General features: G+C 46.0%; 1 protein-coding gene across 1 annotated transcript; it reads left to right on the top strand.

The window, feature by feature from the left end:
* The first annotated feature begins 24,960 nt into the window (after positions 1 to 24,960).
* On the top strand, positions 24,961 to 26,019 carry LOC135389350 (uncharacterized). Its single transcript, XM_064619407.1, has one exon. The coding sequence runs from the start codon at positions 24,961 to 24,963 to the stop codon at positions 26,017 to 26,019; it is 1,059 nt and encodes a 352-aa protein (XP_064475477.1).
* The last annotated feature ends 1,221 nt before the right edge of the window (positions 26,020 to 27,240 follow it).

Below are 27,240 nucleotides of genomic sequence, written 5' to 3'. Positions count from 1 at the left end.
CCAGAATACAACTCTATGATTCTTGAGACAACTAAGAAAATCCCTCCATGGCAGCCCCCTCCAAAATGCAACGTATCCCTTTCCAGATACAACAAGCGTGATACTGCTAACAGTGTACTCCAGCAGGAATTTGAGGTGTTAAAGGATAGCTTTGGCAGCCATGTAGAGTTGTACACTGATGGCTCAAAGACCGTTTCCGGGGTATCATGCGCTATGGTCACTGGCACAGTTACAAGGTCACATCGTTTGAAGGTCACCATGTCTGTCTTCACAGCGGAAGTGTATGCCATAATTTTAGCCCTGAATTATATCTTACAAAATCGTATCAAATCATCAGTCATATACACAGACTCTTTGAGTTCCTTACAGACCATATGTAGCATTCATTGCACAAAAGACCCCATTGTCCATCGTGCAAGGCGCATTGCAAGCACTATAGCTAACAGGGCTCATCGGTTACTGTTCTGCTGGGTACCCAGCCATGTTGGGATACCTGGAAATGAAAAGGCCGATCGAGCAGCTGCTGCTGCCCTAACAAACGACATTACGGCTTTCGACATTCCATCAAAAGATCTCAGGCTATGTTTAAAAAGCAGCATTAACAGACACTGGCAGAGCTTTTGGGACCAACAGACAAGCAACAAATTACATGCTATAAAACCCAAGATAGGCCCTTCCCCATCTGCATCAAATCGACTGTATGAGGTGCTATCTTGTCGGCTCCGTTTGGGACACACATACTTAACACATGGATATCTCTTACGGGAAGAAGACCCTCCCGAGTGCAATCACTGTGGGGAACAACTCTCAGTCCTCCATATCCTCATTGTATGCCCAGCGTATCAGCATCTTCGTGAACGTCATTTTGTTTTATTCTATAGAAACTTCTTACCACTGCACCCGGCGCTTTTGCTGGGCGATGAAAGTTTCATACCCTTTGAAAAGATCTATATGTTTTTTAGAGATACCGAGTTTTTAAAGGATCTGGGATTTTAACTACTAACCCAGCGCTCAACACTGTTTTAGTAAATACACAAATTTTACACAGATAAAACTTACACTGGTATTTGGCGCATTATGGCCTTAGTAGCTAATGCGCCAGAAAAACCCAAATCAAATCAAATCATCGGACTTACGTGGGAACAACTAAGGGAGAAATGTGACGTGGTCGCGGACTCACTGCAAATTGCTGAAGCAACAATCAGTGAAATTGAGAAGAAAACCAGGGCTCAGTCCAAGTGTTCCGTGTGGTTTATGTACCGCTGCGGCCGTATCACTGCATCAAATTTTAAGTCCGCATGCAGAACAAATGTTGAGGAGCCGGCAGTTTCTACCCTGAAGCAGATATGTTACCCGCACGAAAACAAATTCTCTACTGAGGCAACAAGGTATAGACTGCAGAACGAGGAAAACGCAATTGCTGCGTACAAGCTCCGTGCATGTGAGTTACACGATGATGCAACATTTTTCAAGTCTGGACTGATAGTAGCAGAAGCGTACCCATTCCTTGGTGCTACTCCAGACCTTGTTGTGACTTGCGGCTGTTGTGGGAAAGGCGTAGTGGAGGTTAAGTGCCCCTTCAAGTCAAAAGACTCGCATCTTGCATGTTTGACACAGGACAAAGGTTCATGGGTTGGAGATATTGATGGTGAACTCGTGCTGCATAAGACACACCAGTACTACTATCAAGTACAGTTACAAATGTTTGTGTATGATGTGAAATATGGGAACTTTGTCATATGGAGCACGAAGGAAATGAATGTGGAGCGCATCTACCGGGAACATCTCATGAAGTCGTGATGACGGCTTTCTGAACGTCAACATTCAGAAAGCTGCTCAGTTTTTTCGGTATGCCATTCTTCCAGAGCTGCTTGCACGTTGGTTCACACGGAAGGTAGTTGCAATGCCACTTCAAGAGTCTCAAAGAAAGAAGACTACAGAAGCCAGTCAATCGCAACCCCTGCCAGACCAACAGCCAATGTACTGTCTTTGTAATGGACCTGACGAAGGGACAATGATAGCTTGTGATGATGAGAACTGCTCTATCGTGTGGTATCATCTGACCTGTCTTGGCATGAAAGCTGTACCCAGAGCAAAACGTTGGGTTTGCAAGCAATGTAAGGGCAAATAGAGGTGCCACAAGTGTTGTGTCTGGAACGGGAACAATTGAACCTCTGTATGCAATAGGGGGATAAGTCGATTTATCCCCTTTTTAGTATTTTTGCTGCAATGACATCTATATACCAGTATGTACCTGCCAGAGAAAATTTAGGACCGTATTGCAACTTATTGGCCCGCTACAGGAGGATAAGAAACGGGAAATGCATGTGCGTCAATGGGACGGACAATCAGATTTCTCGGTTCGGGATTTTTCAACTTATGCCCTTATTGCATACAGAGGTTCAATTAACGTTTGCATATTGTTTAGCAATATTTATCATTACCAAATAAAGGCTTCCAAAAGTGCTTCGATAACTGGAAGACCCGCTGGGTTAAGTGTGTAAAGGCACAAGGGGCTTATCTCGAAAGGGAATAAAAGTTTGATGCCCTAGAGCCGGACATTCTTTTTTTCTCTGCCTAAAGTCGGATACTTTTTGAACAGCCCTCTTATACTTTGCAAATTGCCTGACTACTTACGTGATAGGAACATGGCTACCATTAATCCTTCGACCCAAATTATCACGAGTCTTATTATCGTCATGTGTGATAGAACTCTGGAGTTATATATATAACAAAATAAACTGAGACCACCATTATTATTAGGAATGTAAGCAACATCCACGACGTAAACATGTCTTTGCCTCATTTATTGACAAACAGAGATGAGTGACAGTGTTCAGTAGCAAAACTGGTAAATGCCAGGAAATATGAAAACACGCTGAATGTCACGAAAAGGAGCAATACCGTAAACATTCCAATCCTATTCGAAAGGCACAACTGACTGGCAAAGATTTACGAGTGCACAGCAGACAGAAGCTATTTTATCAATTGGGTTCTCTCCTTTTCCTCTTTTCACCTTCTTTGGCGGCAAGGTTCAACCTTGGGCAGTCTTTCACTCTCCAGAAGCTGCACTTGGGTATAGTGCAGAGGCAAGTGTTAGCGTGTGGGACACGTTCCCTCGTTGGGCTCGATGGTGGGCGACACACCTCCTGCACTGAATCAGTCTTCTCTTTTATGGATTCTTCTCGTACAAAAAAACATGATCAGCGCCAAAAGAGGCGCTGCACCGATGCACTAGCTATGCAAATCCTCGACTTGACTCCTGAACCTTGGTTTGCGAAGTTCCTCATAGTCCACTCGGAGATGAGAACTCGGAGAAGATGAGACCAAACCTATGGCTAAGGTATCACCATTCACGATTGCAAGAGAGTTAGAAAAGACAATAGGGAAATCTTATAATGCTCGAAAGCTGACCACAGGAGATCTACAAATTGAAGTGACCACAAGGCAACAAAGTTCCGCTCTCCTTTCACTTAATAAAATTTCTGATATATCAGTCACTGTGACCAGACACCGAACACTTAACATCGTGAAGGGCGTCATCTCAGAGTCTCAACTCCTTGACTGCTCAGACACTGAGATCGAGGAAGGACTTAAAGACCAAGGCGTTGTGACAGCAAGGAGAATTGTGATGCGTCGGGATGGTAAAGACATCCCGACGAAACACATTGTCCTTTCCTTTCAATTGCACAGGCTTCCTCAGACCATCAAAGCAGGGTATCTTAATTGCCATGTACGTCCGTATATCCCGAATCCGCGACGCTGTTTCAAGTGCCAGCGTTTTGGACATGGGTCGCAGGTCTGTCGAGGACAGGCGATCTGTCCAAAATGTGCTGGCATGGACCACTCTGCAGAATCCTGTGCAAACGAAGTCCGCTGTTCGAACTGCAAAGGGAGCCACCCTGTCTACTCCAGGTCCTGCCCCCGTTGGCAGGAAGAGAAGGAAGTACTCAAAGTAAAAGTGACGCAGAATATCTCGTATAAAGACGCAAAAACACAGGTAGAATTTGCCAAAAAAGGCACGTTCTCCGAAGTGGTGCGCCGGGGAGTGGCACCACTGCGGAAATCTGTGGAGACGCAGACTTCTGGGTCTCCACCCCACACTCCCCCCACACAAGAAAAGCCTGCGGAGAGCTTGCTTCCGCTGGCACCAGCTGCTCAGGTGGGCAGCCGGGAAGTAGCGGCCACAACCTCTACGGAGGTTGATGGCGAGCTGTCAGTTTGGGACGGGCTCACAGGGGGCTCATCCCAGGCTGCCACACACACGATGGATGTTGACGATGATGACTGCATGTCGCAGAAATCATCGTCAAGCCTTCCCCCCAATCCTTCCCCATGGAAGGAACAAAGAACGAAAAAAGGAGGCCGAGGCAGGGGCAGTACGTCCCTAGGGAAACACAAGCAGCCCCCCCCCCCCCCCCAAGGGTTACACCTCCTACATAATGTACAGTCTCTCTTTGTTCTTATTCATCACTACTTTCATTATGGGACAGGTAATCCTTCAGTGGAACTGTCGAGGCCTCTACACTAACATAGATGATGTACACGATCTCTTTGAAAAATACACTGCAGCTTGCTTCTGTTTACAGGAAACCTACCTTCAGGAACAAAGTTTCAATCCCTTCCGCAGGCATACTATTTTTAGGAAGGACCGTACAAATACCACACGTGCGTCTGGAGGTGTGGCTATAGTCCTTCCGCAATCTGTGTCTGTAAAACAAATCCCACTTGTTACAGGGTTGGAAGCAGTTGCTGTTCAAGTGTGCCTCGATAGGGTTTTCACTATATGTTCACTGTACCTTCCCCCATCAGAATTAATAGAACAAAGAGATTTTGGAAACTTGTGTAATCAACTCCCACAGCCATTCATGATTCTGGGCGACCTGAATGCCCACAATCCTTTATGGGGCAGCGCAAGACTGGATACGCGAGGAAAAATGTTGGAGAGAGTTCTTCTTTCAAGGTCCCTTTGCATTTTGAACACTGGGCTGCCTACATACGTCAACTCCTCAACACAAAGTTTTTCTTGCTTGGACATTTCACTGTGCAGTCCTTCCCTCTTCCATTGTCTGGACTGGACCGTGGACCAGAATCCTCGTGGAAGTGACCACTTCCCGGTAGTTTTGAAATTTCGTGGTCCTACAAATTCCATCTCGACGCGACCGCGAAGGTGGAAACTTCAAGAGGCTGACTGGAGCTTTTTCCAGAACGAGGCAAAGCTTGTTTCTTCATATTTTGAACACATGTCTATTGAAGAGGCAAACGAGTTTGTCACAACGGCCATCATAAGTGCCGCTGAACAGTCTGTCCCGCAGACATCTGGCCGGCTCCCCAAGCGTCCCAAACCTTGGTGGACGGATGAATGCACACAGACACGAAAGCAACAAAACAGAGCATGGGGTATCTTCCGCAGATACCCCACTCCTGAAAACCTCCTGACATTCAAGAGGGCACGAGCCAGGGCAAAATGGACCAGAAAACAAGCAAAACGGACGTCGTGGCGTAACTTTGTCTCTTCGTTAACGCGCACAACACCGTCAAAGGTTGTGTGGGATAGACTTCGAAAAATTAAGGGTGATTACACTAGTTTTTCCCCCGCAGGGGGCACCGGCTTCGGCTGGTGTTTGGTGAGTGGCGCCACCACGGACCCCAGCCCCCAGTCCCAAGGTGTTAACCGTACCGTGCCGAGGGGATGCAAGGTGAAGGGTCAGAAACCTTGAACGGTGGCGGTCGGGGTCTTGGTCAAGCCCCGGCCGATGGGTTTTCCTTAAAACTCCGGGACCTTCCCACATGTATGAATGTGAAGTGTGGGTGACCAATGGGAACATTCATTTTCTTAAACCTCATATGGTTAAAAATTCTATTCCCTCCTCGATCGCGGGCGGCAAGCGCCCGCGGACCGAAGTCTTCAAACGGGCGTTCGACGCCTTTCAAGCAAAATACATTGTCATTAGCAGTGCAAGCACTGATAATGAACAGAACACTCCACTTGGAAAAATGTCACCGTTTTTCATTGAGAAGGCGGTGGCATCGCTCTCAAAAAATGTGACTGAAATTAAGCGCCTCAGATCAGGTGACTTATTGCTTAAATGTACCTCGGAAGCCGACTGTGAGCGAATTCTGAACACACAGCAGATGCTCGGAATCAAAATATCATCAACCTTGCATAGGACTCTGAATACCTCCCGTGGTGTTGTGTCGTTAGCTGAACTCATTGATGTTCCGTCAGAAGAGATTCTTGAAAATCTGAAAAGCCAAAAGGTGATCGACGTAAGAAAAATCAAAATCAGGAAGAACAATGAGTACATAACGACACGCAACACAATCCTCACATTTGACTGCCCGACTTTACCAGAAAGGCTCAAGGTAGGGTATCTGACTGCAGAGGTGCGGCCATATATCCCTAATCCACTCAGATGCTTCAAGTGTAACCGCTTTGGCCATCCTTCCGATACTTGCAGAGGTTCTGCATGCTGTGCCCGCTGCAGCAAGCAGGACCACAACTCTAAGGAGTGCAGAGGGCCGGATCACTGCGTCAACTGCGCAGGTGACCACCCTTCATACTCTAGGTCTTGTCCAAAGTGGAAGTTTGAGAAAGAGGTGATGCACATCAAAGTCACACAGAAACTAAGTTATCCAGAAGCCAGGAAGAAGGCATCTCCGTTCCAGTTCCAGAAATCCTTTTCATCTGTCGTTAAAGAGAAACCAAAGATGATCTCATGCGCAACACAGACAGAGAATACAACACAAAGTGAAGAAACATGTACACCTCTCTCTGAAACACCACCTCCTGTAACTGTAACCACAGCTTCCCAACCCTCTTCTGTGGCGTCACTCTCACAGGCGCCACTTTCGTCATCGCAAACCGTGGAGGCAAGCTCCATGGAATGCGATGATGACACGAGCTCGCAAGGCTCGTTCGCGAGCGTGAGCTCACAATCTCAAAGAAAGCCTAAGAGCAGTATTTCGGGGAGTGGCTCACTCCCCGATATATCGCCCAAAGAACTCGCGGCTGCGCGGAAAAAAACTCTGAGACAGCCCATAATGCCCCCAAAGAAGAAATAATGAAAGTTTTTTTACACCACAGTCTCTTCCCTATGACGGAAACGCCTCTTGTGCACACGTTTCTCATTTTCTATATTATGGCGATCCTTCAATGGAATTGTCGAGGGCTTCTCACTAATATTGATGATGTCAATGATCTTTCAGACAAGTATGACACACTCTGTTTTGCACTACAAGAGACGTATTTGAATCCACATCGAACACATACATTACGGAGATGGAACTTGTTCCGAAACGATCGGGTTGATGCAACACGTGCATCTGGAGGTGTTGCTATCCTCACATCAAAAACCCTCCCTGCAAAGCACCTTCCACTAAAAACAGCACTCGAGGCAGTTGCCGTTCAAATATGTCTTCAAGGGGTCATAACTGTATGTTCCGTATACCTGCCACCATCAGCTGTGGTTGCTCAGAACACTCTCGAATCTTTAATTGACGAACTCCCGCCACCTTTCCTCTTACTGGGAGATTTTAATGCCCATAACTGTTTATGGGGCAGCTCGAGAGTCGACCGGCGAGGAAAAATGCTGGAAAACGTATTACTCTCTAGGTCTGTCTGCCTTCTAAACAAAGGAAGTCCTACGTATGTAAGCAGCGCTAACCAATCTTTCTCTGCCATCGACCTCTCCTTGTGCAGCCCATCAATGTTTCAAACCATTGACTGGGCAGTAGAGCAGAATCCTCGGGGTAGCGACCACTTCCCAGTTGTCATGAAACTGCATAATACCACAAATACCTTAGGTACACGTCCACCTCGGTGGAAACTGCCACAGGCCGATTGGACTCTCTTCAAGGAGAAGGCCAATATCCTAACATCTTTCCAAGGTTTAAGTATAGAAGATGCCAATAATCTTGTTACTGACACTATTATAAATGCCGCCCAACAGTCAATCTCACAAACATCCGGTCGACTCCCTAAGCGCTCCAAGCCTTGGTGGACGAGCGACTGTGAAACTACACGCAAAGAACAAAATCGGGCGTGGGGTGTCTTTCGAAGGCACCCCACTACTCCAAACTTAGTGGCATTCAGGAAAGCACGTGCAAAAGCACGCTGGACACGAAGACAGGCGAAAAAAGAATCTTGGAAAAATTTTGTGTCTTCTTTAAATTGTAACGCTCCCTCAAAACTTATATGGGACAGGCTAAGAAAAATCAAAGGAGACTACACAAGTTTCTCTGTCCCATTACTGCAGGTAAATGGCGTAGTTTGTCAGAGTTTGGAAGAGCAGGCCAATGCCCTTGGGGAGCATATGCAACATGTATCCAGCTCAGCTCACTACAGCAGTGATTTTTTGAAAATAAAATCATCTGCTGAGAAGCAGACGATTCCAAGCGAGGGCGGTGACAAGTATGCATACAATTCACTCTTTACAATGACTGAGCTACAAAGGGCTCTGTCATCCAGTAAAGTTACAGCACCAGGTCCCGATCGTGTTTCCTACTCCATGATCCAGCACTTATCTTCCACATCTTTAGGATCCCTTCTTGATTTCTTTAATCTTGTCTGGCGAGAGGGTTGTTTTCCGTCTGGCTGGAAGGTGGCAACCGTTGTTCCATTGCTAAAACCTGGAAAAGACCCCTCAAACCCTTCCAGCTATCGACCCATAGCGCTCACAAGTTGTCTAGGGAAAACTTTTGAGCGCATGGTGAATGATCGCCTGATGTATTTCCTTGAAGAAAATAAATGTCTCGATAAATTCCAGAGTGGCTTCAGAGCTGCGTGTTCGACAACAGATCACCTGCTGCGGCTAGAGACTGCCATCAGAGAAGCATTTGTCCGAAGGCAGCATTGTGTGTCCGTATTTTTCGACATCGAAAAGGCTTACGACACTGCCTGGCGGTATGGTATTCTGCAGGACCTGCACACTCTGGGAATAAGCGGCCGCATGTTTCGCAGCATTGCCAATTTCCTTCAAGGACGGTTATTTCGGGTCCAGCTTGGATCGACACTTTCTCGCCCATTCATACAAGAGAACGGTGTACCGCAAGGATCCGTCCTAAGTGTGACTCTTTTCATTGTAAAGATGAACTCTATAGCAAGTGCCATTCCTCCTTCAGTCAGGTATTCACTGTATGTAGATGACGTTCAGATTTCTTGTTCCTCTTCCAGCGTTGCTAGATGCGAACGTCAACTCCAACTCACAATAAACAAGTTGGTCAAATGGTCGCACGAAAATGGTTTCAAGTTTTCTCCGGAAAAGACAGTATGCGTCTCTTTCTCTAGGGTACGGGGAGTGTTTCCCGAACCAACACTTAAAATGGGCAGCCACGACATTAACGTAAAGCCTGAGCATAAATTCCTTGGGCTTATATTTGATCGGAAATTGACTTTTCTTCCTCACCTCAAACACCTCAAGGTAAAGGCCATTAAATCTCTAAATCTTCTGAAGGTGCTTTCTCACCGGTCCTGGGGAGCAGATCGTGATACACTCAAGAAGATCTACGTCTCCACTGTTCTTTCCAAATTGGATTATGGGTGTGCTGTGTATGGTTCAGCACGGCCATCTACACTCAAAATCCTCGATCCAATACACCACCAAGGACTGCGTTTAGTACTCGGAGCATTCAGAACTTCTCCGATACAAAGTCTATACATAGAAGCGAATCAGTGGTCTTTAGAGAGACGTAGGTTTTACCTCGCTGCTTCATATGCACTTAGAATCAGGGGTCACCCCGAGAACCCAGCATATCAATGTGTGAAAGATACACAATTCAGACAGCACTTCTTGAACAGACCGTCAGCCGTGCCTTCTTTTAGCGTTAGAATGTCACAAGCAGTCGAACACTATGGCTTTCCAGAATACAACTCTATGATTCTTGAGACAACTAAGAAAATCCCTCCATGGCAGCCCCCTCCAAAATGCAACGTATCCCTTTCCAGATACAACAAGCGTGATACTGCTAACAGTGTACTCCAGCAGGAATTTGAGGTGTTAAAGGATAGCTTTGGCAGCCATGTAGAGTTGTACACTGATGGCTCAAAGACCGTTTCCGGGGTATCGTGCGCTATGGTCACTGGCACAGTTACAAGGTCACATCGTTTGAAGGTCACCATGTCTGTCTTCACAGCGGAAGTGTATGCCATAATTTTAGCCCTGAATTATACCTTACAAAATTGTATCAAATCATCAGTCATATACACAGACTCTTTGAGTTCCTTACAGACTATCTGTAGCATTCATTGCACAAAAGACCCCATTGTCCATCGTGCAAGGCGCATTGCAAGCAGTATAGCTAACAGGGCTTATCGGTTACTGTTCTGCTGGGTACCCAGCCATGTTGGGATACCTGGAAATGAAAAGGCCGATCGAGCAGCTGCTGCTGCCCTAACAAACGACATTACGGCTTTCGACATTCCATCAAAAGATCTCAGGCTATGTTTAAAAAGCAGCATTAACAGACACTGGCAGAGCTTTTGGGACCAACAGACAAGCAACAAATTACATGCTATAAAACCCAAGATAAGCCCTTCCCCATCTGCATCAAATCGACTGTACGAGGTGCTATCTTGTCGGCTCCGTTTGGGACACACATACTTAACACATGGATATCTCTTACGGAAAGAAGACCCTCCCGAGTGCAATCACTGTGGGGAACAACTCTCAATCCTCCATATCCTCATTGTATGCCCAGCGTATCAGAATCTTCGTGAACGTCATTTTGTTTTATTCTATAGAAACTTCTTACCACTGCACCCGGCGCTTTTGCTGGGCGATGAAAGTTTCATACCCTTTGAAAAGATCTATATGTTTTTTAGAGATACCGGGTTTTTAAAGGATCTGTGATTTTAATTACTAACCCAGCACTCAACACTGTTTTAGTAAATACACAAATTTTACACAGATAAAACTTACACTGGTATTTGGCGCATTATGGCCTTAGTAGCTAATGCGCCAGAAAACCCCAAATCAAATCAAAATCAAACACTAGTTTTTCCATTCCCCTGCTTCAGGTTAATGGCATCCCGTGTCAGAGCCTAGAAGAGCAGGCTAACGTCCTTGGTCAACATTTCTCTGACGTATCGAGCTCCTCACATTATGATAGAAACTTCCTGCGTATTAAGGAGCAAGCCGAAAGGCAAACAATTCCAATTACGGGTGGTGACAACTACCAGTACAACCAGCCTTTTACCATGGTGGAACTCCAACGAGTGCTGGCTTCAGTAAAAGTCAGCGCTCCTGGACTAGACCGCATTGCATATCCAATTAGTCATTTGTCCGATGATTCCAAAGAGCATCTACTGAAGTTCTTCAACACCGTCTGGGACAAGGGACAGATGCCATCAGCATGGAAAGTAGCCACAGTCATTCCTTTTTTACCACAGCCCGGGAAAGATGCGTCCAGTCCAACAAGTTACCGACCTGTTGCATTAACTAGCTGCCTCGGTAAAACATTCGAAAGAATGGTCAATAACCGGCTGACCTACTATCTAGAGGACAATAACTACTTTAATAACTACCAGTGTGGTTTCAGACCTGCACGTTCAACGTTGGACCATCTAGTTAGACTAGAATCCACAATTCGTGAGGCGTTTGTGAGACGGCATCACTGTGTGTCAGTGTTTTTTGACCTCCAAAAAGCATATGATACCACCTGGCGCTACGGTATTATCAGGGATCTCTATGCGCTTGGCATTCGAGGGCGACTCCTACGTTGCCTGATGAATTTCCTCCAGGGAAGGACGTTTAGGGTCCGACTGGGGACAACTCTTTCACGTCCTTTCGTCCAGGAAAATGGAGTTCCCCAAGGCTGTGTGCTTAGTGTTACTCTCTTTATTATAAAAATGAATTCAATAGCTGCTGCAATTCCCCCGTCCATTTCCTATTGCTTATATGTTGATGACGTCCAGATTTCTTATTCGTCAACAAACTTGAGTACATGCGAAAGGCAGCTCCAACTTACAATTAACAAATTGGTTACATGGGCATGTCAAAACGGATTTAGTTTCTCACCCGAGAAAACTGTTTGTGTTCCATTTTCAAGGAGAAGGGGTCTGTACCCAGACCCGATACTATGCATCAATGGTCAAAACCTGCCCGTATGCACTGAACAGAAGTTCCTCGGTGTTGTGTTTGACAGAAAGCTTACTTTTGGGGCACACATCAGGAACTTGAAAAACAAATGCTTAAAGTCCACAAATATACTCAAGGTCATATCCCACAGGTCGTGGGGTGCTGATCGGGAAACACTCCTTCGCATTTACCGGTCTGTAGTCCGCTCTAAAATGGATTACGGATGCCCTGCTTATGGGTCAGCACGACCGTCCACGCTAAAGGCCCTCGACACAGTACACCACCTTGGTTTGCGACTGGCGCTGGGGGCTTTCCGAACCACCCCTGTTTACAGTCTGTACGCAGAGGCAAATGAGTGGTCGTTAGGGAGGCGAAGATCGTATATTACCTTGTCCTATGGTTTGAGAATAAGAGGCCACCCTCAGCATCCTTCGTTTCCCTCAGTGACACAGAGCAACTTCAAACAACTGTTTCGTAATAAACCCAGAGCTGTGCCACCTTTCAGCATTCGTGTACAACGAGACGTCGAATGTTATGGCTTTTTCAGTTACAACTCACCTTCCTTGGTTGCCAGTAAGTTGACTCCTCCCTGGCAACCACCAGTTGCATATGACGTTTCGCTTGCAAAGTTTAATAAAAGGGAAACACCCACCACAGAAATCCAGCAGGAATTTCTGATTCTCAAGGAGAGCTTTGGAGACCACACCGAGATATATACTGACGCTTCAAAGACTTCCACAGGAGTGTCATGTGCTATGGTATGTGGCTCGTGCACAAAGGCACATTGCCTAAACAATGTATTTTCAATTTTTACTGCAGAACTCTATGGTATTATCATAGCACTGAACCATGTTTTACAAACACACATGACACACGCAGTAATCTACACAGACTCTCTGAGTTCGTTACGTGCCATCTGCAGTATTCAATCACATAAAAACCTCCTGGCAAGACGCGCACAATTCCTGGCCAGTATTATACAAGAAAAAGGGTTCCAGCTGAGACTGTGCTGGGTACCCAGCCATGTCGGAATGTCCGGCAATGAGCAAGTAGACCGCGCTGCCTCTGCTGCTTTAGGCAACGATATAACTCCTTTTGAAATTCCACTTAACGACTTGCTGCTGCAACTGAAGAAAGCCATCCACACGGATTGGCAAGCTTTTTGGGATAAGCAGATAACAAACAAACTGCACACAGTAAAACCTCGCCTATGCAAACCTACACAAGATTTTGAAAACCGCCACCATGAAGTTTTGTCGAGCCGTTTGAGGATTGAGCACAGTTTTTTAACTCATGGGCATTTGCTACGAAGGGACGACACGCCTCAGTGCCCTCACTGTGGAACAGACCTGTCTGTCTTACATATACTCATAACATGCCCACTTTTAGAACATCATCGCCACCTACACTTTCCATTCTTTTACAGATACAAGGTCCCTCTTCACCCTGCTCTTCTGCTCGGTGATGAACCTCTAGTCGATTTTAGCCATATATACAAGTTTTTAAGAGACACTGGGTATTTAAAGCACATCTAAGCTCATATATATTGTTTTTATTTTATTTTATTAATATTTTTTTAAATTGAAATAATCCTTTTAAACTGCTAACCATCTATACCATTGTCTTGGCGCACTATGGCCCTCGTCGCTAATGCGCCAAAAAAACCTTAATCATCATCATCATCAGTACTTCTTCCTTTAGAAAACTGCACTCGGGTATAGTGCAGAGGCAGTGTTAACGTGTGGGACACGTTCCCTCGTTGGGCTCCATGGTGGGTGACACACTTCTGCACCGAATAACTTCCCCCATTTATCGATAACTCAAACCCTAAAAAACATGATCGGCGCCACAAAAGGCACCGCACCGATGTGCAAACATTGCAGTTTTTTAATTCCTCTCCAGAACCGTATTTCCCGAAGATACTGATCATTCATGCTGAAGATGAGACAAAACCACTAGCTACTATCTCTCCCTTTCTCGTCGCTAAAACTCTAGAACAAGTACTTGGTAAAGTGTACAGTGCAAAGAAATTGAGAACTGGTGACATCCACATTGAGGTCCAGAGCAGGCAGCAGAGCTCAGCACCATTGTCAGTAAAAGAGATTGGTAGTATTCCAGTTTCAGTAACTGCACACCGCACCCTCAACACAGACAGAGGTGTTATCTCTAGCGAGGAGTTACTGCAGTGCTCCGAAACAGAGATCGAGGAGGGCTTAAAAGACCAAGGGGTGATCAGTGCCAAACGGATATCCATCCGCAGGGACAACAAAGAAATACCAACCAGGCACATCATCTTATCCTTTCAGTTGCACACGCTTCCTACAGAAATAAAGGCTGGGTATGTAAACTGCCATGTCCGGCCCTATATACCTAACCCGCGTCGATGTTTCAAATGCCAGAGATTTGGCCACCATTCCCAAGTATGCCGTGGGCACCTGATCTGCCCCAAGTGCGCGGGGGATGGCAATGACCATACTCCAGAGTCGTGTAAAAACACTTTATGTTGTGTCAACTGTGAAGGCAATCATCCATCCTATTCAAGAAGTTGCCCACGCTTTAGCGACGAGAAAGAAATCTTGCGAATTAAAACTGTACAGCAGCTGACATACAAAGCAGCGAAGACACAAATGGAGTTTCAGAAAAGAGGATCTTTCTCTGAAGCGGTGCGCCGGGGAGTGGCATCGCTCAGAGTATCCGTGGGGACCCAAACCTGTGGGCCTCCACTCCACACTCCCCAAACACAAGAAAAGTCTGCGGAGAGTTCGCCTCCGCAGGCTCCCTCCACAATCTCCACGGAGGTTGATGGCGGACTTTCAGTTTGGGATGGGCTCACTGGGAGCTCATCGCAGACTGCCACACACTCAATGGAGCTTGACGATGATGACTGCATGTCGCAGAAATCATCGTCAAGTCTTCCATGTACACTGGACCAGAGAGCTCCTTCGCAAGTGAAGGAGCAAAGAGAAAAACATAGAGGTCGAGGTAGAGGCAAGTCAAGGGAGAAACAGAGGCTTCCCCCGCCAAGGGTCACACCCCCTTAACACCCAATGTGCAGACTCCCTTTGCTCTTCCTTATTTCCATCCTAATTATGGGACAGGTATTCCTTCAGTGGAATTGTCGAGGCCTCTACAGTAACATTGATGATGTACACGATCTGTTTGAAAAGTACCGAGCTGTCTGCTTCTGCCTGCAAGAAACATACCTACACAAAGAAAACTTAAACCCTTTCCGTCGCCATAATGTTTTCAGGAAGGACCGCACAGACAGCGCACGTGCATCTGGTGGTGTGGCTGTAGTCCTTCCGCAGTGCATACCCGTAAAACACTTTCCACTCGTTACAGACTTGGAGGCAGTAGCAGTCGAAGTGTGCCTCGACAGGACTTTGACAGTATGTTCACTCTACCTACCCCCATCAGTGGTAATAGAGCAAAGAGATTTCGAAAATCTATGCAATCAACTCCCCCAGCCGTTTGTGATTTTAGGCGACCTGAATGCCCACAATCCTCTGTGGGGAAGTGCAAAACTAGATGCGCGGGGGAAAATGTTGGAGAGGGTCCTCCTTTCGGGGTCACTCTGTCTTCTGAATACTGGGCTACCTACCTATGTGAACTCTTCGACACAAAATTTTTCTTGCATAGACATCTCACTATGCAGCCCATCCATTTTTCAGCTTCTTGACTGGACAGTCGAACAGAATCCCCGAGATAGCGACCATTTTCCGCTCATTATTAAATTTCACGGTCACACTAACAACATAAGAACACGTCCACCACGGTGGAAATTACAAGAGGCAAATTGGGACATATTTGAAAGACAAGCCAATTTCCCATTTTCTGCTTTTGAGGGTTTGAATGTTGAGGAGGCAAATAAGTTGATCACTCATACCATTATAAATGCCGCTCAACAGTCCATTCCGCAAACATCCGGCCGACTCCCCAAGCGTTCCAAGCCTTGGTGGACGAGCAATTGTGAAAGCACACGCAAAGAACAAAACCGAGCGTGGGGTGTCTTTCGAAGACACCCCACTATAACAAACCTAATTGCTTTCAGGAGAGCTAGAGCAAAAGCACGTTGGACGCGAAAGCAAGCAAAGAAAGAATCTTGGGGAAATTTCGTATCATCTTTAAATGCTACAACTCCATCAAAAATAATATGGGAGAGACTAAAGAAAATAAAGGGCGACTATACAAGTTTCTGTGTACCATTGTTACAAATAAATGGTACCGTGTGTCAAAGTATGGAGGAGCAGGCCAATGCCCTCGGGGAACATTTCCAACAAGTGTCAGGTTCATCCCATTACAGCAGAGATTTCTTAAAGATTAAATCATCTGCTGAAAGGCAAACACTTGATAGTGGGTTAGATTAGAGGTGTGGTTACAACTCACCTTTTTCAATGGCGGAGCTACAAAGGGCTCTGTCATCCCCTAAAAACTCAGCACCTGGACCTGATCGCATAGTGTACTCCATGCTTAAACATCTGTCTTTAACTTCATTAAATTCTCTCCTGGATTTCTTTAATTTTGTGTGGCTAGAAGGTGTTCTCCCTTCTGGCTGGAAGGAGGCAATCATAGTTCCACTGCTGAAGCCAGGAAAAGATCCCTCGCATCCGTGCAGTTACCGACCCATAGCGCTGACAAGTTGTCTGGGGAAGACCTTTGAGCGCATGGTCAACAACCGTCTTATGTATTTTCTGGAAGAAAATAATTGTTTAGATCAATATCAGTGTGGCTTTAGAGCTGCGTGCTCAACAGTCGACCAACTTTTGCGTTTGGAGACTACCATTAGAGAAGCCTTCGTCAGGAAACAGCACTGTATGTCTGTCCTTGGAGCGTTCCGGACCTCGCCAGTCGAGAGCCTTTATGTAGAAGCCAATGAGTGGTCTCTCGAAAGACGGCGGTTCTACCTGAGTACGTCGTATGCATTAAGGATTAGAGGCTACCCACAAAACCCGGCGATCCCTGCTATAAAAGACACACAATATAAACAGCTCTTTTTGAACAGACCTTCAGCGGTATTGCCATTTAGTATGCGCATGTCGGAGGAAATTGAGCACTATGGCTTTTCAGAATATAACTCAATGATCCTTGAGTGCAGCAAAAAAATCTCACCATGGCAACCTTATCCAAAATGTGATAAATCACTGACCAGATTAGACAAACGTGATACGCCAAGCATTGTATTGAAACAGGAATTTGAGCACCTAAAGGAAACCTTTGGCAGCCATATTGAATTCTACACTGATGGATCAAAAACAAATACCAGGGTTTCATGTGCTATGGTTACTGGAATAGTTACACGTTCACACCGTCTAAAGAGCACCATGTCTATTTTTACTGCTGAAGTGTATGGAATAATTTTAGCCCTCAACTACATCCTACAAAATCACATAAGATCATCAGTAATATACACAGATTCTCTCAGTTCTCTGCAGGCTATTTGTAACATACACCCCACTAAAAACCTGGTAGTTGCTCGTGCAAGGAGCCTGGCAAGCACTATAGCTAATAGGGCCTATCAGCTACTCTTCTGCTGGGTACCCAGTCATGTTGGGATACCTGGCAATGAGCGAGCTGATCATGCTGCTACGGCTGCGCTAACAAGTGACATAACCCCTTTCGAAATTCCATATCAAGACCTCAAACTATGTCTAAAAAGATGCATCAATAACGACTGGCAGACATCTTGGGACCGCCAAACCAATAATAAATTACACAGTATCAAGCCCTTTGTAGGCTCTAGTTCACCTGGTATGTCCAGTCGACTATATGAAGTGCTATCCTCTCGCCTTCGTTTGGGACACACATACTTGACGCATGGGTATCTTCTACGAGGAGAAGACCCACCGGAATGCAACCACTGTGGGGAACAGCTTTCGATCATTCACATCCTGATCACGTGTCCAGCGTACCAACATCTTCGTCAACATCATTTTGCTCCCTTTTATAGAACCTTCTTGCCCCTCCACCCAATGCTTCTGCTAGGTGATGACAGCTTTGTTCCTTTTGAGAACGTGTATAGGTTTTTTAAAGATACTGGATTTTTAACGCATCTGTGATTTTAAATACTAATGCACAGTTACTCATTTTAGTCCTACACATGTACCTTTTAACTAACTAGTCTTCAGTGGTATTTGGCGCATTATGGCCTTTGTAGCTGATGCGCCAATAAAACCCGAATCAAATCAAATCAAATCAAACCGAACAACGAACACCATGTTCGGCATAATTCGGCCCAGTACCATCCCAAATTTCTGCAAGCTCACCTCCGAAGCCATCTCCGAAGGTACGGTGCATCGTTCTACCGAGGATCTGCTAGGCGAAGACGTCAATTCACCGCGGCTCCACTCATCGCAACGCCTGGCCGCGCAACACCATGGTTCTACCCAGCTCGCTCATCTACTCCGCTCACATCGCCATGGTCTCTCACTATGCGTCACGTCGCCACATGCTCCGCGATGGCACTCCTTGGGCTTTCACCAGCGGCACCTTCACGAGCATCACGCTCCCATACCGGTCGCGGTACGCCGCTGGCGGCTGCATGGCCCCATCCTCATCGTCATGCCATTCCCAAGAACCCTGCCCGCCTTGCCTTCCCACCAGGCTTCGATACAGAGTGCTGGCAGCCCATCCAATGGCGCTCAAGAGGCACCGGGACCAACGTTCCACCGGGGACACGCACGGAGGCCACCGAGTTCTACTCCCGGTCTCCCCGTGCTTCGGGATGGTCCTCCCCGGCACTCTTCTTGGCGACACTACGAGCTCACCGCTCACGAACCGGTCGCAGTTCTGTCGCTTCATTCCGGAATTACGTTCTGCCTACCTGCCTACTCTGCTCTCCGCTTCGGCCCGCCCCTGGAACCCTCAGGCCAGCTCTTCTGCCCACTCAACACCAGACCCAAGACCAGCAGTGCCTGTACCACGTGTCGCCCGTCTTTCTCCTCTTTATGTATCGACGCGGACCTCAAGCGCCAGCTCTACACCGCTCCGCGTCTGAGGGGGGGAGTGATGTGGTGGCCCATGTGTGATGACGAAGACGTGCCTCTGCTGCCACGCGCTACGGCGCTGGCACGGCAGTTCTACCGGCACCGTCCTAGCGTGAGGCCTCGACCACCTGCCCGCTGGGACATTCCATCATCGCCGGTCAGGACTCATGTAGAGGAACACCACCTCCTCTACACGTTCGTGCCCTTGCTGTTGCTGCTGTGGTTCACATGGAACCTCAGGAGCTTCAGATAAGGCCTCCCCCTGTGAGCCATAAAACACTATTGTACAATGTCATCCACAGAGGATGTACTTGAGTAGTGTTATGTACGACTGCTGGAATTGTCACTTCTGCGCCAGTAGATGTTGATGGGAGTGTCTCCATGTCACTCCGAAAAATAAAGACATGCTATCTCAAAAAGAATAAAGCAAGACTATGGGAGGCAGAGCAAGACATATTCGGCAGCTATGATTATGACGTGATGTATCACTTACAACAGAAGCAGTAACTACCGGTATTGTCGCTTCCCCTCTGGAGGACCTGAACCCCTCCTGCGATGCCGGTCACCGTGTCCCAGTCAACTAGTGCCATGACACGCAGATCGGTTTCAGACAGAAGGGATACAATGTCCACTGGTGCAGCACCTGGCCCAGGAGCAACGAAGCCGCTGCCTCCTCCTGTAGTGTGCATTTTCTCAGATATTCGTCTTGCTCTGTGTTTAGCTCTGTATCGCCAATCATTCCGCAGCTGCTGTTATCCTTCCCATCCTCGTGGAGTGGCCCAACAGCGTGCGGATGGGCAGCGATTGTTTCCGATTGGGCTCTCCTTTGTGCCGTAGTTTCTCCCTCAAGGAACGTCCTGTTGTTGCATAACTCAGTCAGAAGCTTAACTTTAATTTAAAAGCTGAACCGCATGGCACGAAAAACTGGCCGAAAACTGGCCAGACCGAAATCGCGACGAACTTTTTTTTCTGTGCATCACCGCATGCAACCGAAATGCACAACGAATTTCGGCCGAAGACTTCTGACCTTGGGGGACATCGCTTTTCAACCATCCAGTTCAATGAGATAATCCCTGTACTCATAGGTGTAGAAGTCGCACACACTACAACAGTCGACCCGATTGCTACATTATCGTTGCTATGGTTCTCCTTCCGCCTGAATAGCCTTTGGATGCTTCAACTTCTTCGGTTGACGTCACTTCCCATTTCGGAGGAGAAATCTGGCTTGGCCAGATCGGGCCGAATCCGGCACGAAATTCTGTTCTCTGAAAAAAGTTCGGTCCCGAATTCGGTTAGGAACGATTTCGGATGCTTTTCGGGCCATGCGGTTCACGCTTAAGCCTACAAATCAGGAGCTTCGTTGTCATGAACACCGAAAGTCAGGACCCAAGGTAACTGAACTGAACTACGAGTAATGTCGTTATACCAACTTGCCGTGAACTTACTTACTGAACTTACGTTGCATAACATCCTACAACGTCAGTTACTCGCTCACAAATAATTTATAACTGATTTGCACTTACTGCGAAGTTTTCGCTGTGGATATGAATGTGGATATGAGTCGAATAAGCTTATAGCAGACTGCAGTGCTCCGCGCTGTTATTTGTTAAGTTGAGTTTAAAAGTTGCAGTAAAGATGGACACAGTTCTGCAATACAGTAGCACTTTATTTCTGAATGTAAACAAAAGAACAGGTAATGTTTACATTCTATTATATTTAGTAACCAGCCCTATTGCTGTTTCGAGAGGCACCTGTTGCAGAGAGTTATTGCCGCTTCGCGGTTGGTTGTTGGCAGCCGCGATGCGCACTCATAAGATGGCGTTCCTTGCCATGCGACGGCTGGCGGCGGCACACCGTCGGTCTCACGCGCAGCGCCGACTGTGAGCGGAGGAATGGACCATTTCCGACAACGCGTATGCCCATGCCCAGCCCTTGAGTCCGCCATTTTTGAGCGGAAAACATCGCCATGGACCCACCTGCGGGCGACTGTCATGTTCATTGCGGGGAGATAATCGGTTTCAAGGTTACGCGAGTAGTAAAGAGGCGGTCAGAAACTACGACAGGGCGAAACTACGGCCTCCTGCCCCTGAGCCCTGCGCGTATTTTTCCCTGCGCGGCGCGTATGCGGAGGGTTGTCCACGTGATTATCGGCGGGGGAGGGCTGCGTGCGCGCTTACCCTCTCACATTTTTCAGCCTGGGCAGACTTCTTTGGCCGACCTCATATATTTTTCCGATACAACAGGTGAGCGGTTTACATGCAGAGACATGCAAAGAAGTGTCATACACAAAAAAGGACAAGTGAAAATATATTTATTAATGCCAATCAAGTTGAGATATATTTATTAAAGCCAATAGTGCTGGGAATTGTGTCAATCAGGTGAAGGAGAAAAACCCAGCCGAAAAACCTTCACCACCTGTAACAGGGCGGTGCTCGGGTGGAGGGCTGCTGTTGTGGGCGTCGCGTGGCCAGAGGGCTGCGTGCGCGTTTACCATTCAGCCTGGGCCGCCGACTTTCGTCATTTTTCAGCCTGAGTCGACTTGAATCGTAATTTTTCCAGCTACAACAGGTGTGCAGTAGGCTGTTTACATGCAAAAGATAGCCATACACAAAAGTACAAGTGAAAATATATTTATTAAAGTCATTAGGAATTATGTTATGACTCTGCGTGAATGGGAAAAACTTAGCCAAAAATCTGAAATAGAAGGAACACAATACACGTAACAAAGTACTTATTACAGGTATGATACATTATTATTGAATAGGTATCACAAATCAAACACAATATTTTTATTAACAGTAATCACAAGTTTTCAATGAATCAGAAGTGATATCACAATTAATCAAAGAAGATATTCTTAATCAATATGATTAGAAATTGTATTATAAAAAGTCTAATATTCCTATACGTGAGAACCATCAGTGCAGTAGCGGGAAGTTCTGATAGTTGTATGTAATTAAATGTGAACAGCACAGACCCTGGAAGACTATGGGACACGAACACAACATTAAATAAAATCTATACCACTACATTGATTAATCAAAACAACATAGTAATCTATCATTCAGGAAATCAGAAGAAGAAGAAATCACTCATCAGAAAATAGACATGTTAAAAATGAACTTCACCACATAGCACGCTGCTAGGCAACAAACAGAACAAAGAACGACACGAACACAAGAGGAAATAAAATCTATACCACTACAAAGAAGATATTACACTTCACCACATAGCACGCTCCTAGCCAACAAACAGAACAAAGAACGACACGAACACAAGAGGAAATAAAATCTATACCACCACAAAGAAGATATTCCTAATCAAAACAACAGAGTAATCTATCATTCAGAAAATCAGAAGAACAAATCAAACTCATCAGAAAATAGTCATGTTAAAGTGAACTTCACCACATAGTACGCTCCTAGCCAACAAACAGAACAAAGAACGACCCGAACACAAGAGGAAATAAAATCTATACAACTACAAAGAAGATATTCCTAATCTAAACAACAGAGTAATGTATCATTCAGAAAATCAGAAGAAAAAATCAAACTCATCAGAAAATAGACATTTTAAAAATGAATTTCACCACATAGCACGCTCCTAGCCAACAAACAGAACTAATGATATCTGCCCTGATTTGTTGAAGACGGGTGCGAATAGATGTATGGAAGACCACGGAACACGAACGACACGGGGAAATAGAATCTATACCAATACAAAGAAGATATTCTTAATCAATACGATTACAATCAAATTACCAGTTATATTATAAAAAGTCTAATATTCCTATATGTGAGAACCATCATTCCAATAGCGTGAATATCTGTCATAACATTTCGAGCGCAATAGGGAATCTCAATTTCATATTCCAACATTACTCAACTTTTAATTTCTTATTAAGTGAATAGCATAGACGTAAGGAAATAACGAGAAACAACACAATCAACAGCTACAATTAATAGAGAGCCAAAACCTGCGCACCATCCAACACATAGAGAAATAATAGCTAATCAATCTATCGAAGGCGAAATAGCACAGACTTAACAATATAGCACAGACTTAACACTGAAGAACAGAGGAACACGCAGCGACACGTGTACAACAACAGAGGAAAATAATCAATCACTGAACCATCATAAAATCGACCAATATACAATTTTCATTCTAGGGTAGTTTCATTTTAAATCGAACAACGTGTGAAAGTCGTATTTTTTAATTCGCCCAGAAAAAATATATGTTAGAGGACAGTTCAAACGACGCAAATCGCGCCACGTGCGACGCTCGTGCGTGGAGTAGTTTCCGCGTAAGAGAGGGGGAAAGTCGGAGGCTGCCTGGCCGCGCTTTCTTCTGGGCCGACTTTGACGGGATCTAGCACCGCTGACTTTATGTCTAGGAACTGGAGGATTTTTGTGATTATAGGCTGCACCATTGACACTGTCGACAGCCACTCACAGAACTCTGAGAGCCACAGATTTTCTGTTAAAAAATGCCAAACTTGGCGTAAACGTTCAAAAAGGCCAAATTTTGTTACCAATTTGCTTCATGACGGAACCTCTGAGAACATCGAGCTTAGTGCCATTCGATAGGACGTTGAAAGAGCTTTCGTGCTGTATAGAATTCATTTTTCTCAGCTCAGTTGTTTCTGTGTTATTAACTTGAGAATGACACATGGTAGGCGAAAATTGCCAATGTTGCATCTCAATTTTCTCAAAAATGCCATCTTCGATTTCCTTGATTATTTTTCAAAAGGTGGCGTCATGTCTCTACGTTAGACGTCAAGTGAGACAATCTTTTATTTTTGCGTTGGAGATGCGCAGCGATTTTTTTTGTCAGGCAGGGTGCACGAAGCTGCGGCCTTGCGCGCCCCACCCACGAGCACGCGACCTTCAACCTCTTCTTTGCTAAATGTGTCCCGTTGACGGAGAAATCAATGACCACACTGCGTGAGCTTGTTGTAGTGTCCCCGGAGCATGACTTTACGTTTACCCAATGGTCTCTCAGTTCCGTCAGGCTGATTCAAGCCGTGGGAGAGTACATGAGTTGCCTGTGCGCCCTTGACGAGAAGCCCCAGTTCGACGAACATACCGACAAAGCAGTGAGAAGAAACGAAGCGCTTCGTAGAGATCTTTATCCACTGGTAACATCTTAGCTTTTGTTTCAGGTTGCCGCCAGTCCCTCAGGCAGTGTGAAAGGCACATCCTTTTCATTGGTAAAAGAACGAAAACCGAAAGTTTCGAAAAACGTAAAATGTGCCCATTGCGAGACCCCTGCAGGTGGTGGCTGTCACCATTGGATTAGCATCATCCAATAGCTTTAGACATGACCTTTCACATGATATAAAGTGACTGGGTTCAAGCGCATTCTTTGTCCGCCTAGTATCGCAAAACCACGAGTGGTACGCGAAAATTTTGCATGTTTGATCTTAATTATTTCTAACAAGCCGGAATATTTTTCACGATTTATTTCACAGGGGTAGAATTATGCCGGTACTTTGTGCTGCCCCGCAGGGGGCACCGGCTTCGGCTGGTGTTTGGTGAGTGGCGCCACCACGGACCCCAGCCCCCAGTCCTAAGGTGTTATCCGTACCGTGCCGAGGGGATTTAAGGTGAAGGGTAGAAACCTTGAACGGTGGCAGTCGGGGACTTGGTCAAGCCCCGGCTGATGGGTTGTCAAACTCCGGGACCTTCCCGTATGTATGAGTATGAAATACGGGTGACGTTTTTGGAATACTCATTGATCAAACCTACATGGGTAAATATTCTTCTTCTACTGAGATCGTGGCCGCAAAGCGTCCACGGACCGAAGCCTTAAGGACTGTAACAAAACAGTTCACTTCAAAATACATTGTACTTTCTTCTTCAGATACAGAGAAAGAGAAAAGCACACCACTGGGAAAGATGTCACCCTTTTTCATTGAGAAAGCGGTGGCATCACTGTCTAAGTACATAACTGAAATCAAACGCATCAGATCTGGCGACCTTCTCGTAAAATGCACCAATGAAATAGACTGTGAACGCATTCTAAACACACATGAGATGATGGGTAAAAAGATTTCAGCTTCCTTGCACAAAACACTGAACACTTGCAGGGGCGTCATCGCAGTATCAGAACTGATTGACGTGCCTGTGGAAGAAATCCTAGAAAACTTGAAGGACCAGGATGTCATTGATGTACGCAAAATCAAAATCCGTAAAAATGGGGAGTACATCACCACACGAAATATAGTACTGACTTTTGACAGGCCCACACTTCCAACAAAACTAAAAGTAGGCTACCTGTCAGCAGATGTCCGACCTTACATACCGAACCCGTTGCGCTGTTTTCGGTGCAACAGGTTTGGACATGCTGCAGACGGGTGCCGTGGCTCTGCCTGTTGTGCACGATGTGGAAAGTCTGACCATGAGACTAAAGAATGCAAAGGGCCAGACTGCTGTGTCAACTGTTCTTCCAACCACCCATCCTACTCGAGGTCCTGTACAAAGTGGAAATATGAAAAGGAAGTCCTGCACGTTAAGGTTACACAGAACATCAGTTACCCAGAAGCAAGGAAAAAAGTAGCTCCCATCTTTTTCGAAAAATCCTTTGCCACAGCCGTAAAACAGAAAGTGAAACTAGTAACACAGTACACACAGACCGAGCAATCACTGCTGATAGAGACAACCACAAAAGATGTCCAGGGAGGTGCACGTCCACCTCCAGTCCCCGAAACTCCAGTGGCGTCCCTAACACCGACGCCACTTCTGTCCTCACAGTCCACGGAGACCACATCCATGGACTGCGAGGACGAGACGAGCTCTGAGCGCTCCTTCGCGAGCACGAGCTCCCAAGTCCTCCAAAAGAATAGAGCTAGTCTGTCGGGGAGTGGGTCACTCCCTGACATATCTGACAAGGAGCTTGCGGCTGCGCGGAAGAAACCCACAAGGCCGCAGGTCACACCTCCAACAAAAAATAGGTGATGAAAGCTTTTCAAAGTCGGCAAAAGTTTCTGACACACTTACTACTACTTCCTAGTACTGCAACTATTATGCAGCACACGATCCTCCAATGGAATTGTCGTGGGTTCCTTTCTAACTTAGATTATGTGAACGATCTCTTCGAGACGTATAATGCTACATGTTTTTGTCTTCAGGAAACATATTTGAACAACCAAACACAAAATCCACTGCGTAGACACAACATATTTCGAACAGATCGAAGTGACGCCACCCGAGCATCTGGTGGTGTAGCGATCATCACACGACGATCTCTCCCAACAAAAGCAATTCACCTAGTTACAGACTTGGAAGCTGTAGCTGTGCAGGTGTGTTTAGACAGGATCGTCACCGTCTGCTCGGTATACTTGCCGCCATCAGACACTATTACACAAAAAGAATTACAAGATTTATGCAGCCAACTTCCAAGTCCTTTTATAGTTCTAGGTGACTTTAATGCTCATAATCCACTTTGGGGCAGTACAAGAACTGACACTCGAGGGAAAATGTTGGAGAAATTTTTATTATCAACATCCATCTGTCTTTTAAACACAGGGGCACCTACATACATACATTCTTCAAGTCAGACTCTCTCAGCCTTAGACCTGTCTTTTTGCAGTCCATCCTTGTTTCAGGAGATAGAATGGACTGTAAAACAAAACCCACTTGGAAGTGACCACTTCCCAGTGGTGTTAAAATACCTTACTGTAGTCGACACTCTGACGACACGCCCTCCCAGGTGGAAATTTGAAATAGCCGACTGGAATCAGTTTTCTGAAAAATGTGACTCTCTCTGATTCCTATTGATACGGTGACGATCGAGGAAGCTAGCAATCTTATTAGTAACATCATCCTCGATGCAGCAACGCAATTCATTCCCCAGGCTTCTGGTCGTCTCCCAAAGCGACCTAAACCCTGGTGGAACAGTGAATGCGAGGAAACTCGCAAACTGCAAAATCGGGCATGGGGCACATTTCGGAGGTACCCCACATCACAAAATCTCCTACATTTTAAAAAGGCAAGAGCAAAGGCCAGGTGGACACGCAAACAAGCTAAGCGGTCCTCTTGGCACGCCTTTGTATCGTCTCTGTCTTGTAACACCCCATCCAAAGTGGTATGGGACAGACTTCGCAAAATCAGAGGAGAACACATCAGTCATTCCGTCCCTCTTTTAGAAGTTAACGGTCAGGTATGTGAAAGCCTAGA

This window comes from Ornithodoros turicata, chromosome 3 (genome assembly GCF_037126465.1).
Source record: "Ornithodoros turicata isolate Travis chromosome 3, ASM3712646v1, whole genome shotgun sequence".
Classification (NCBI taxonomy): domain Eukaryota; kingdom Metazoa; phylum Arthropoda; class Arachnida; order Ixodida; family Argasidae; genus Ornithodoros; species Ornithodoros turicata.
This window is presented reverse-complemented; position numbering and strand designations above follow the sequence as displayed.